Below are 13,816 nucleotides of genomic sequence, written 5' to 3'. Positions count from 1 at the left end.
AAACGGATCGATAAGGTGGGCTGGTGAAAACACGTTATTTACCAGTGCATGCGTACCAGATGCACCGGCAAAAGCCTCGACACTGAGGATCCTACCTGTCCAAGCGTCGAACTTACTTCATCCGAGGTTAACACGTTCTCTGTCACCCAGAGGCTCTTGAAAATTTCATTAAGCAATACTTTTCTTTCTATTGTCTTCACGATATTTCAAGCATCTAATTAAGTATGTGAAAGAATTCTTACTAAATAATGAACTGAATAATGAACTCATATATTTCCTACCAATGTACTTCATTTCAAATCATCAATTTCCATCGATTTTATCCATATTGATTTATAAAGCCCGGAAACAATTACATAGACTCGCCCACACGTGTATCCCTAACGAACCAGCGATTACCAGGAAGAGTCTAGAAGATAATACCCCGACGGATTATGGGAAAAATCGATTAGCACTGGTTTACCTCTATCGTTTTCCAACAGAATGAAAAATTTACTCTGAAAGATTGCATAAAATCGAACCATGATACATGGATCGTCTTCGTTCAATTTGGAGACATGACCTTTCACATCAACTATCTGTTCAGTCTTTCAGATTAAAAATTGGAAAAATATAGATAATTATGTTTCCAGGAACACACGATGAATTGACTAATTCAAGAGAAAAGATAGTGATTTAATGGTTTATCATTGAGCAATCCTTACACGTAATCCTGAGTAATAGTGAGTAGATTGCTAAGTGCTTTCTAACCAGAATTGGTGATTGTTCATTTCTTTCTAAATTTTAATCTACATGTGTCTGTGTATGCCAAATTAATAGCTCAATCTTCTGACCCATTTGGACTGAAAATATATTTAGGTATCATAACTGGACACAATGTTCTTTTGATGTAACTTGCATTTGCAATTATTACTCTTGGCACTCAAATTGGAACTCTAATTTCCTTGGAAGCTCAATCTAGAATACTGAGTTCTCTGAAAGCTCTCTTCAGTATTTTAAGTTTCTTCGAGTACTTTGAGTTCCTCGCAGCACTCTAAGTTTCTCCTAGCATTTTCAGGTCCTCCAAAACTGAATTAAAAATTTTGAATTCCCTTAAAACTAATCTCAATTAACCATTAATTTATGCAAGTAGCCTGTGCAATAAAAGAAGGCAGAATAAAACTCTATTCATTCGAGTGTTACGTAACAAAGGAACAGAGAGGGCAGTGTGTTAAGAAATCCTGGAGAAATTTGAAGGCAAACAAGAGATGTCTCATTGACCGAAGCGCTGTCTTTGATTGCGTTTCATCGCTAACCGGACCGGACTAATTAAACGCCAATTGACACGCTGTTTTATCGCGTCGAGTGGACGTTTAGGTGGCTGTTCGAGTGGTACTCGTCTATATTTACCCGTAGCTGAACCAGTGAATTCAACCTTTCTAACAATCTTCTTGTAATTAAACGCAGGGACACGAAAGGCGACAAGAAAAATCCTGTTATCCTTCTGATTAAATAATATCGAATCAATCTGATCTACAAGGCAGAAATTGACTTTTCACATGAAACAAATTTGCTCCACTTAAAATTTTCCAAAATTTTTAAAATTCTCTTATAATAAATATAGATATAACTTTAGCCTTTGTGTTAAAATTATTTTGAAGTAAAACGATTATAAAATGAAGGAGTTCCTATAAGAACTGTCCTACTGACCAAATTCTTTTGACAGAAGAATCACTTGAAAGGTGAAGAAATTTGCTCCACCTAAAATTTTCCAAAATTTCTGACAGATAAATATGAAATGAAAATTTTAAAATTCTCTTATAATAAATATAGATATAACTTTAGCCTTTGTATTAAAATTATTTTGAAGTAAAACGATTATAAAATGAAGGAGTTCCTACAAGAACTGTCCTACTGAAACGTTTAAGATCAAATTCTTTTGACAGAAGAATCACTTGAAAGGTGAAGATTTTCAGGAAGACCAGAAGTGAATGTAAAAAGGTGGTCAGTGAAAATCGCCTTGAGAATCGACGATCGTCGAGAAGTTCCTTCTTGCTATAAAGCACTCGAGCTTGCACTCGAGTACCGGTACTCAGGGACAAGGAGTACTTGCATACGGATCCCTACGTTCTCTCCTCTTTCGAGAATCCGAAACGAGGCTGGCAATGAGGGTTCGATCTACGTCGTGAGAAATCATCCCTCATTCTACTGTGCGACAATTAAGAAGAAAAAATTATCCTCTAAACAAACGTCTTTTTTCTGACAATTTCACCACTGGACTCAAATGTACCGTTACCTCGTTTCGTTAATTATACCATTTCTGCAATTTCATAATACTAAATCACACAGAAGCATAATCGCACCGTATAAAAAAAACAGGAAGCAGAAATAGACTTTGCATGACAAATATAAGAATGTATTATCGATAGAGACATACACTTGGTAATGTCATGGTTTATTCTTGGATCAGATGTGCCATTTTGAAATAGAAATCTGTCAACAATCGTGGAGCGAAGAATCGCTGGAAGCTGAATTTAAAACAAGGAAGCTCTTCAAATATCCTGGCCAAACTTCTCCTCCTAATAAACTCTCGACAAAGAAAAAAAAAAAAAAAAAAACTAAAATCGTCGAACAACGGTGCGCGTTTTCCGGAACTTTTCAAATTACGCGATTCGCGTGAAGCCTCAAAATCTTTGTGGAAGCCGACGGTTCAACGAGCCCGGTATCGAACGTGGCCGCTCACCCTGTACATTACCATATTTTTCATAAGGTACAAATCTTTCGAGCTTTTTCCCCAGCGAATCCCCCTTGGTCCGGCAATTCTAACGCGTCCATCCCCGAGAAAAGGATACGAGCCGCGAAAACGAGGCATCTTTGACCCTTATAACATTCCCTCATCCGCTATTTGTTTATTTCTGACAGGATACACCTTTCGCGAACATAAAACATATATTTTTCAAGATATTTGTTCAATTCTTTAACAAAAACCACCGCGAGTAGAATTTTCAAACGCGATGATTTTAATGGGTTCGAATTTGGCGCCGTTCATTTGGCGCGAAATTTGAAAGCGCGATATTTTAAATCGCTCAAAATCGGAATTGGTTAATAGTCTTAAATATTGGAGGTGAATAAAGGTTTTCATACGAGTTCTTGATCATTTTTAAACAATGTAAAAGGGAAAAGGAAATCGCGAAGAAATAGATTGGCCAGGATTGTTTTTAGCTGTATTAAAAGACAATGAATGGAAGAGTGCAGAGACAGGAACAGATAAGTTCTTCGTATTGCAATTTTATGAAGATTGACGGTCGACTGGTTATTTAAAGCCGAGACTAAGGAAAATCGGAGAATACAGGGAACAGAGAGAGTATATCAGTATTGTTTTGACTTTTCAAAAATACACTTTCCTCGATAATGCTGTCATTTTTTCCCTTCCTATCTAAGTGAAGCTTCGAGGAACAGATTCCTATCGCTTTCGTACGTCTCCATTTTCCTCTATTTTTAACGTGCACGAAATATCTCGAGGTCAAAATTGCCACGGATAGGTGCCAATGGAACTAACAAACAACTTGCAAAAAGTTCCATCAAAATCTATTTACTAATTATTCGGATATTATCAAAAATAGTTGAAACGATTTGAATTTCCCGCCCCGGAAGTGGGACGGTCGATCTTTAATTGCTTGTATCTCCTAAACGAAGCTGTAGATTCAAAAATGGTAAAAGACTTTTTTATTCATTTTTATATGAAGAATCTATATTTTGTTTCAATTCCTTTTAATTTGTTATGCATAAATTTGATCATCAATATGTAAATGAATTCTTCAGGCCGGGCCTCTAGACTGACTTTCAATTATGCGACAGCCAACTTATGCACGATGCTGGATACCGCGAACTGATAATATAATCATACCTCGAGTTATCGCGTGATAATTGAATAAGACACTCGCAATCTGTATACCAATCGAAGACGCAACCTGGTTATACGTATTATATTTAACAATATGTACACAAGTTCATTCGAACTATTCGGTTGAAGTTATACCATTGAAAGCAAGAGAAAATTTGTCGAGTTTTCAGATTTCTTTCAAGCATGATCCCTTATAATTAAATGTAAATGCACAGCTTAAGATGGAGTTCCATTGGTAACAAAAATAGTTACAGATTGTGAAGAATTAATTAAATAAATCAGAGGCTACTAAGTTAAATAGATTGTAAATCAATAATGTATAAATAGAAACGTGTTTTTTAACTTCCAACCATTATAGAAACTCTATTAACACATTCGCATCGAGGAACGAGAATTTTCGTGTTTTACCCAGATTTATATGAAAAGTTTGTGAAAAATAGCCAGATATCTTAATTAGGAACTTTGTTCCCATATTCTAATTTATCCTAAGCAATTTTAATATCTTCAAATTTCCCACCCAAACTCCGTTCCCAAAATTATTAATAAACATTTTGCTTATCATAGTGCAACATCCAGCACTAGGTAGGCTTCCCTAGGGAGAATGACGATCTAGGGGAAATGGTCCCAAATATATAAAAATGCAAGGCCCAATCACTTGCAAGCAAAGGGTTAAAATTTGAATTAATATTAATTTCATTATTCATATCTCTTAATTATATACTAAATTTTATAATAATTAAAAATTAGACTATTTTGTTTTTAAATCACTCTTAATACTAATATCTTTAAAAATTATGATTTTTTTGATTCCAGCACCATTATTGTACACCAATTTCTCACGTTAATTTTTCAACAGCCTATTAAAATACTGCAATATTTCAACAAGAATTCGATGAATGATCATCCAAAGAAAGTACGGACAAATTGGCACTGGTTGATGGGAAAATTTTTTGGCAACGATCAAACTGGCCTGCGAAAGTTCACTCACCGAGCTCCCTCGTGATTATACACTGTGTTGTGTACCGGTGTTACGTGGAAAGATAAGAATCTTCGCATACCTTTTCGTCGCTTATCAGAAGCTATTGCTGTGATATAGGTAGGCTCGATAGCCAGGTAATATTAAACGAATTTCGTCTCTTTTTCATAGGCATGCTTTGAAAAAGTATTCTTCAATGATACTTGATCAATCAACGTCTCTTCGATGGTACAGATTTATGATGGCTTTTAAGAAATCATTCCATATAGACTTTCTTTATACAGGATATACCATCATTAACTTCTTACAAAGAGGAAGTTAAATTTCATTAAATTGGAGAAAATTAATTGCTCGATGGGCTCCTATATATTTATAAGTAATTTATAATGGAAAGTTACTTGCAACAATAGTAACTTATCATTGTAGATTACTTATAAGTATATTACTCACATATTAAAAACAATAATGATAAATAAATGATATATCTAACCAGCGAAAAAAGTAAAGGATTAACTGAATATCTAATGTGGGCCAAAGCAATCTTTTCAATTAATATTTAACTGAAGTTCTGTGACCAAAGAAGATACGATTCTTCGCAAACTTCTTTTAATCCTTTTCCCGTACAAGGTATAGGTGTTGCTATCTACGTCTCATGAATTGCTATTCGAATCGCTATGCGTTCTCGTAAATTCTCGCTCGAATTATATTCCGATCACATCGGGAAGTTCGTAGACGGGAACATAGCTCGCGTCAGCTTTGGAAACTGCCGATCCGTCGAAATGTCATCCAGACCGTCGCTAAATTTTTTCACTTCTATTCATATTTCACTTGTGTATTATGAATTAATTCATTTCAACCATTTGATCCACCCTCTATCATATTATAACGCTTGAGAATAATCTAAAGAATGAATATATATATATATATATTCATGTAGATGTACTTGACCCAGAAAGGAATTTTCAGCGAACCTGACCGGTAACGCTTATCATCGCGAAGAATTGACAATGAAAAATTGAAATATTCCAGGAAAATCAAGCCAAAGAGGCTCCAAGGTTTCCTCCAACGAGCGACAAGGACTGAGCAATGGATAAACTTTGTTTTCATTCCAGGATTAAACGGAGCGACGCACAAATGCGTGTGTACAATGTAATGCAATGTTTACAAAGGCGTTCTACCATCAACCAGTAACCAATTCTGTTCCCTATTCTTCGGTGATCCTACAAATTCTATAGAAAACATCATCAGCAGAAGAGAGATCGGTCCGACCAGGTGGTACCAGGTCAGAAAAACGGGGCGGTTAAAAGTAGAATTCGGTACTCACCTGAGAAGCATCCACGAGGGCGGCCGCCGCGATGAGGAGCAGAAGCAAGCACCTCGACGTGCCGGAGTTCCTCATCTTGCGAAGAACGATCCCGCGTCCAATTCGCCTCGTTTCTCACCTATAACACCCACTGTTCGTCCACCTTGTTCTGTCTGTATTTAGCGTGCGGCTCGAAGGAATGGTCAACGCATGTCGAGGAAGAGAAACAACGCGACCGGTCAGTTCCAAGGGCACTGTCTAGCGGTGCACGATCCGCGAACCGGGCAAGAGGACCGGCGAAAACCGCGGTTCGAGGAGACTCGTCTCTGGGAAACTGGTTCGTATGCGAGAACCGAACACACCGGGGGGTTACTGTACAAGAGCGTACCGGCGTTCGGTAGCGTCTGAAAGGCCGAGCGCGCCGGCAAGATAAAACTTTTTCAAAAGCCCGGTGCTTTTCCCCACTCTACACGCGGTCTCCGTTTCAGCCGTTCCCTTACAGCCGGGTTCGTTCTGTCTCGCACGCTCCCCCAGAGACGTACGCTTCCTCTTTCTCTGCTCTCTCCGTCGTGCCCGACGACTCCGGCGACTTTCTCGCTCGCGCGTGCCGCGACGTCTCCCTCCCGCGGCTTACCGTAAGCATGGCTCTCTCTCCGTCTCGCTCAGAGGCACATCGGCACTCGTCGGGCTTCCTCGTTCGCGCGGCCTACCCCCACTACGGCCCGCCGATCCCTCCCCCTCCCGACGCTTTTACTCTCTGTCTCCTTCGACGCGTCTTTCTCGATTTCCTCGTAACCGCTGTCGTCCTACTCCTTCTCACCGATGATCCGCATATCTCTCCGCGTATCTCTGTTCTACTACCTCTCATATTTCGCGACGATCCTATCCCCTCTCTCTCACGCTTTCTCCTTCTTCATCCTCCAAGCGGCACAATGCGGGCTCACACGAGGCGAGGACCAGAAGCGGACGCACCCGGGTCTTTTTAACGAGCGACCAATTGCGATCGTTGCTCTTGCAGAAATATGCTTTCGGATGATACCTGCTTTCACAGGGATGGATTAGTCTATCGGCTTTGGGATACCCCGGGTTTTTGGGAAGAGCGATGAGTTTGAGATTGTTTTTTGAATAATTTTAGGTTGAAGAGGATACTTGGATACTTTTGTGTTATTAATGGAGGGAATGAATGGAATTATTCAACTTCTATAAAATTAGTAATGTGGTATATTACTCAAAGATATATGAAAATAAAGAAAATTTAATGCTTTTGATTTTTAATTCCAAACCTCATCGATCTCTTCATCTTTTTTTAAATTCTATACCTACCAGTGATCAACCATGGATCATTCGAAGGTGTTCAAGGAGTATGGTTGAAAATTTTCAAGATAGAGACTCGCGGCGTCAGCAACGACGAGTCACGCCAGCAAAAGGAAAAAAAAAATCGCATTTCATCGTGCACGTTTCGTCCTCCTTCTTCCTGGCAGAACCTCCTCGTCCAACCGTAGGATCTGTTGCGCTCAGCAACAGATGCGAGGGTGATCTTTTTTAAACGGGTCAACAGCGCCACGCGCGTACGCCTTTCCTCCATGTTCAAAGAGACGACGTACCCTGAAACAGTGCGGATACGTTAATTATAACAACCAGACTGGTCCGCGAAAATAATCAGGGCCAGGCTGAACACAGTCATCTCAACTGGTGGAGACGTAGCAATAAAGGGACAAGTTTAAATTAACCTCTCGTTTCCCGCCAAACTTTCAAATCGTAGAGGTTAATTTGAACGATGTTCCGGAGGCTATTCTATGTCAAGTTCAAACGATAGATAAATCTCCATTCAATGTTCGCTTTGCTAATGAGATGACTGATTACAACATGGAGCGTTCTAGCATTGGATCAATTGATTCTATGTTGGGAGAACTCTGATACTGGGAATGAGGTTGGCAACGATTTTTCTAAGAAATATGTTGTCACCAACGGTCGAAAAAAGGTCATAAATTAATTAGAATAAACACGGTGACTAAATGGAAGAAAGGAAAGTAACTATGGCCATTCGCGAACTTGAAGAGGATGTATCGGGGATCACGTCGCGAATATAAACCGACCTGGCTGAGCGAAGAAAAATGTCGAAACAAATTTGCTGAATACAAAGTAAACTACAGGACAATTTATAGCGTGACAGCTGGATTTCTTGATTCCGCCTGTGTGTATGTGCCCTTCGGCAGTTTTTAGCCACTCGATTCCTTTTATTCGATCGGAAGACGGTCTATTTTCAGTTCTAGCTGCGTACGCCCTCTCCTCTTCTTTTTCATCTTTTTCATTTACATAACCGCGTATAATAAATTGCCTGTAATAAATTACGTTTAGTTTAGTTGCATCGATAATAATCAGCGACAATTTATATCCACGAATAAGTTAAACTTGTTTTAAGACTACGGTAAATTTGAATTTATAGTGCTTTTGATAGCCATGCTTAATTTAGACGTGATCTGGCAAAGTGGACATGCTTAGGTTAGAAGAATATATGAACTCACCCAATTTCCTGCTCTTTTTAATTTGTTTTAACGGTTTCTGTTTGCCGCTCTTATCACGTATACACGCGTGTATAATAACCGCCATTCTCTTTGAATGCAAAGCTCGCTCTCAAAACTGACGAATAAAAGAACTGGAGCTCGGACGAGAATCCTGAAATGCACAGTAAACTGTAAGTTTCACTTTTTTCGATATCGTGAGGAAACAATAGACATCTCTCGAATATTCCATGCAAAAATACCTCCTCTCTGTGTTTCTTGAATCCTCTGTCTGCCTCTGTCCGGAAGACGAAGTACATACGTAAACTTCCGGTTCGCCGATTAAAAATTTATTCGCAATAATAAGCTAAATAATTCGTTTATTTAAATCTATTTTTAATTTAAGTTAGAATAAAAAAAAATATAATAAAATGATTTTCTGAAATCATCAAAATCCTAAAAAGATTTACGTTTACTTCGTTCACTTCCGGTAACTTTTCTCTTTTAGGGAGTTTTCAAATATGGCGCCTTTTTAACGTACTTTTTCTGATATAACCACGATGAGAATTAATTTCGAAAAATTCGTAATGTTTCATGCATTTTCTCATTAGAATCGATGTAACAACTAATTGTATGATAATTTAGAAATAAATTTTCATAATAATAAGAAATAATACTATATTTTGATGACGAATGACGAATGTCTTCCAAGTAGGAAAACTACGCGTGTCCTTTGTGTTTGTGACACAAAGAATACACGTACTGAGAACTAGAAATGACACTTGGATGCTATGCATCTAATTTTAATACAACTGTGGAAATTAACGGAATAATATAACTGTGGAACTCGCGTAATTTCGTCATTTGTAGAAACGGTCACATCACAAATATACCGCAGTTCACCAGAGTCCATAACTGCGACGCGCAGGTTGGAAGATGGTGGGGGAACGTAGCGTTCTTTGCTAATCGCTTTCCACTTCGTTTGGGAGTATCGCCAATCAGGGCGAAGATGCGCACTGGAGATGCGCAAAAAATGAAAACTGGTCTTTTCGCAGTTATGGACTCTGGTGAACTGCGGTATAAGTTAATACCTATCTATCGGCAATCGATCGAGTCGAGCGGGACGATCAAAGTTCCCACTTGGGTATGAACGTTTATACGGGAAGATTTGAATCCCAAATTTGAAAATTTGAATATTTATTTTACTATTCATATTTCTTAATCGTATGCTGATTAGAAATGATATTTTATTCCTAAATCATTCTTAATATCAATGTAATTCAAACTGCATCCAACACGAACGCCCTCTGAGTAACAGAACCTAAAAATTATCCGTGTGTAATCTTGTATCGCTTTTCGAGAACCTCCTAAATCTGGCAAAAAGTGGACAGAAACTTTGAGGACGTAGGTGGTTTTTCACTATTCGCCGAACTTAATTTTTCTCTTTCTTCGTTTCCCTTACAGTCTGAAGCACAGAAATTCACTATTCGAAAAATTCTAAAATCAACTGTGTGTGATGTAAAAATGTACTGGAATATGACGGACAACCGAATGAAGCTCCGAGAACAGTGTTTTTAAACATTTATTTTCCTTACACATTTGTTCATCTCACGTTATGAATTTCGTTACACGAATAATCGATGTTAATGTATCTCTAAGATAGTGTGATTAATTGTAACCTATGTAGAGTTATAATTAAGATACACATTTGAAGGTTATGTTTTTGTTTTCTCCTAATTAACTTGTCAGGTAAAACGGATCATTTGTGAAGAAAATATTATCGGTTATTTGTACATCTATAAATAAACGATTTTATGTATAACGAGATGCTGTAAATAAATCTATTTGTTTAATAAACGATTGTATACTTTAGTTCATATGATTTTACTGTACAACTACTGACTTGATATTGAGTGATTTCTGTATTAAACTATGAACAAAATCTGGATATGTATGTAAATAAAGAGCTTGTTGATTTCAATCGCTAGGATAGTCAGCAAAGAGTCATGGCACAAAGATTTCCTGTACCAAATACAGGGAATAATGGCCCACCACCTCAAAGATATGCAGCATCATCTGTACCCCCAAATTTACGGCAATATTCTGGCCCAAATTTTCCTGTGAGTATATTACTAACTTATATATAGTAGCAGAGCTGATAAATTAATTTTTTCTATAGATGCAGCAAAGATCAGGTTTTACTCCACCTCCCCAAATGGCAACTGCAGGTCCTGGTACAGCTAGTATAATTAGAGCAAATCAACCGTATTCAAATATGCGTCAAGGACCTATGCCTACTCCACCAGTTGGGAAGAGAAGTGCTGATCAGCGTATACCTATGTCACAACAAAAACCGTAAGTCTACCAACATTGCATGGTTTATTTCAATTTTGCATTCATGTATTTATCACTATGCTCATTAACTTATTCACCTTATGGCTGATATTAAAGATTTTTCTTCTGAGAACTAGTTTGCTGATTACTTATGATTTTGCTTTTTGTTCAGAATGACAGTATTTTAATTTGATTGTTATCATCAGTTGCGATTCTTATAGTAGCAGAAACATTAAAATACCATTTACAAATTTACCAGGAACTTCACTGCATTTCATAAGCTTCAAAATTGGTTTATTGATTTTTGAATCTATGATTTTTACACAAACTCATTTAGGTATTTTTGGAACAGTGATTTTTCACATTCCACATCCAAGAAGAAGAAAAAGTTGGCAGATAAAATATTGCCACAGAAAGTACGCGATCTAGTGCCAGAATCTCAAGCATACATGGATCTACTTGCATTCGAGAGGAAGTTAGATGCAACAATAATGCGAAAACGACTCGACATACAGGAAGCGCTTAAACGTCCAATGAAGCAAAAGAGAAAATTACGAATATTTATTTCCAATACCTTCTATCCAGCGAAAGAAGCTGGCGAAGGAGAAGAGGGTTCGGTCGCGTCTTGGGAGCTTAGGGTCGAAGGTCGGCTGTTGGACGATACAAAGAATGACCCTAATAAGGTAAAAAGCAATGTATGTAACTAGATATTACGCAAAAATTGAAAATATCAAATTTACGTTATGTCTTCCAGGTGAAAAGGAAATTCTCTTCGTTCTTTAAGAGTCTAGTTATAGAATTAGACAAAGATTTATACGGACCTGACAATCATTTGGTTGAATGGCACCGTACGCTGACAACGCAGGAGACCGATGGTTTTCAAGTAAAAAGACCTGGGGATAAGAACGTTCGATGTACCATTCTATTGCTCCTTGATTACCAGCCTTTACAAGTAATCAAACACTTCATTCCCATCGGTGTTTGAACAAAAGATTCCCATTTACAAACATGCTTTTTCGTTTTACAGTTCAAATTAGATCCCAGATTAGCGCGGCTTTTAGGAGTACATACACAAACGCGTCCTGTCATTATTTCCGCCCTCTGGCAGTATATAAAAACGCACAAACTTCAGGACAGTCATGAAAGAGAATTCATAAACTGTGATAAGTATTTGGAGCAAATATTCGCTTGTTCAAGGATGAAATTCGCTGAGATACCGCAGCGTTTAAATCCGCTGCTCCATCCGCCGGATCCTATTGTAATAAACCACGTTATCAGTGTGGAAGGTACGAATGGTATTTGCACAGGATCATTCTGAAAAAAAGGAAACGTGACGATTTATTATGTTTAGGTACAGAAACAAAACAGACTGCATGCTACGACATTGATGTCGAGGTCGACGACACCTTGAAAACTCAGATGAACAATTTCTTACTTTCAACGGCGAGTCAGCAAGAAATTCAGAGTCTAGACAACAAGATACACGAAACAGTTGAAACGATCAATCAATTGAAAACGAACAGGGAATTCTTCCTAAGTTTTGCCAAAGATCCTCAACAGTTCATTAACAAGTGGATCATATCCCAAACGAGAGACTTGAAAACGATGATAGACGTTGTTGGTAACCCGGAAGAGGAACGAAGGGCAGAGTTTTATTACCAACCCTGGGCGCAGGAAGCTGTTTGCAGATACTTCTACACGAAGGTTCAGCAGAAACGCGCAGAGTTGGAACAAGCGCTCGGTATCCGGAATTCCTAAACGTGGTCGAAGTACCGTTAACAATTCAAAGCGTCATTATGTAAAGTATTTATGCGATTCCTTTTCTTCTTTCAATTGCGAAATCGAATTAAGCTTGACTCGGTATTTCTGTGACGTTATCAAGTGCAGACGATGGGTGACATATTTTTATGAATCTCAAGAAATCAAAGAATAAGATGCATAGTATCATTGATTTCTTGGATGCAAGTTTATTTACGCAATATATCTTTATTCATGCTGACGTTTCTTTTTTTTTTTCTTTTTTCTATGAAAATATGTATCACGATTCGCTACGTGCACTATAACTGCGATGAAATTCTGTACATTATAACGAATAAAACTTTGATATAATTCGCTGAAACGATCTGATACCCGACCTCATGTTGGTAAATAAATATTTTTTCATAAATATGTTTTGAGCAGTGAATGATAATTGTAAATAATTATATAACAGTAATAGAAGAGGATGAAAAGAAACAATTGGTTAATTTTTCTTTTATCCAATTGTTATTTTGTTTGTGCAAGTAAATACAATCTCTTACATAATCAGTACATATTGATGCAAAATATTGTTTCCTCATGGAAACGATACTATCGCCAATTTTAAAACATAGGGAACAGGGATATTAAATGGTCTATGGTTTCCTTTTGAATCACGCGATGAATATGGAAATTGAATTTAGCTTTTTTCCCTTACTTAAGGCTATTGTAGATTTAATTTGATTCGGTATTACAACATTAAACATTCCAAATGAACATTCACACGTGGATGGGAGATTCCAGTGCCATATAGAATTAACATTTTCATTTAGAGACATCGAATATTTCCCATTTCTCTGCAAACGATTCACTGAGAAAATAACCCAGAGAATACATCGTTCTCATGAATTCCTACGGTTTTCTTTTCTTTTTTAGATACACCAAGCCGGAACAAGATTATTACGAAACATACTTCGTATACCGACACAAGCATTACACGGATAAGCATTTTGATCGTATTTCTACCATTTATCGCGGAAAAGAAAGATTAATACGGAAAGAAAATGAACAGGGGACTTTCG

General features: G+C 37.6%; 2 protein-coding genes across 26 annotated transcripts in view; one reads left to right on the top strand and one right to left on the bottom strand.

Annotated features, from left to right (window-relative positions):
• Positions 1 to 9,559, bottom strand: part of trol (terribly reduced optic lobes) — a 103,815-nt gene extending 94,256 nt beyond the window's left edge. For 19 of the 20 annotated variants that reach the window (XM_034329405.2, XM_034329397.2, XM_034329411.2 and 16 more), the window contains exon 1: positions 6,184 to 6,579. In XM_034329405.2, coding sequence (XP_034185296.1) covers positions 6,184 to 6,258 — 75 coding nt within the window. In that variant the 5' untranslated portion in view covers positions 6,259 to 6,579. Of the gene's footprint in view, positions 1 to 6,183; positions 6,580 to 7,023; positions 7,202 to 7,485; positions 7,768 to 8,258; positions 8,501 to 8,687; positions 8,839 to 8,926 lie in introns of those variants that run through there. The other variant, XM_034329396.2, reaches the window with a different exon arrangement.
• Positions 9,560 to 9,923: 364 nt separating this feature from the next.
• On the top strand, positions 9,924 to 13,036 carry Bap60 (Brahma-associated protein 60). 6 transcript variants are annotated; one of them, XM_034329598.2, is made up of 7 exons: positions 9,924 to 10,067; positions 10,652 to 10,783; positions 10,843 to 11,018; positions 11,350 to 11,680; positions 11,752 to 11,949; positions 12,025 to 12,283; positions 12,349 to 13,036. In XM_034329598.2, exons 2-7 carry the CDS (start codon positions 10,670 to 10,672, stop codon positions 12,753 to 12,755), a joined length of 1,485 nt encoding a protein of 494 aa, XP_034185489.1. In that variant the 5' UTR covers positions 9,924 to 10,067; positions 10,652 to 10,669; the 3' UTR covers positions 12,756 to 13,036. The 6 variants fall into 6 exon arrangements, with proteins under 6 accessions (XP_034185489.1, XP_076545625.1, XP_034185486.1 ...); XM_076689510.1 differs by having other exon boundaries at positions 11,350 to 11,692; XM_034329595.2 differs by having other exon boundaries at positions 11,335 to 11,680.
• The last annotated feature ends 780 nt before the right edge of the window (positions 13,037 to 13,816 follow it).

This window comes from Osmia lignaria, chromosome 8, assembly GCF_051020975.1.
Source record: "Osmia lignaria lignaria isolate PbOS001 chromosome 8, iyOsmLign1, whole genome shotgun sequence".
Classification (NCBI taxonomy): Eukaryota; Metazoa; Arthropoda; class Insecta; order Hymenoptera; family Megachilidae; genus Osmia; species Osmia lignaria.
This window is presented reverse-complemented; position numbering and strand designations above follow the sequence as displayed.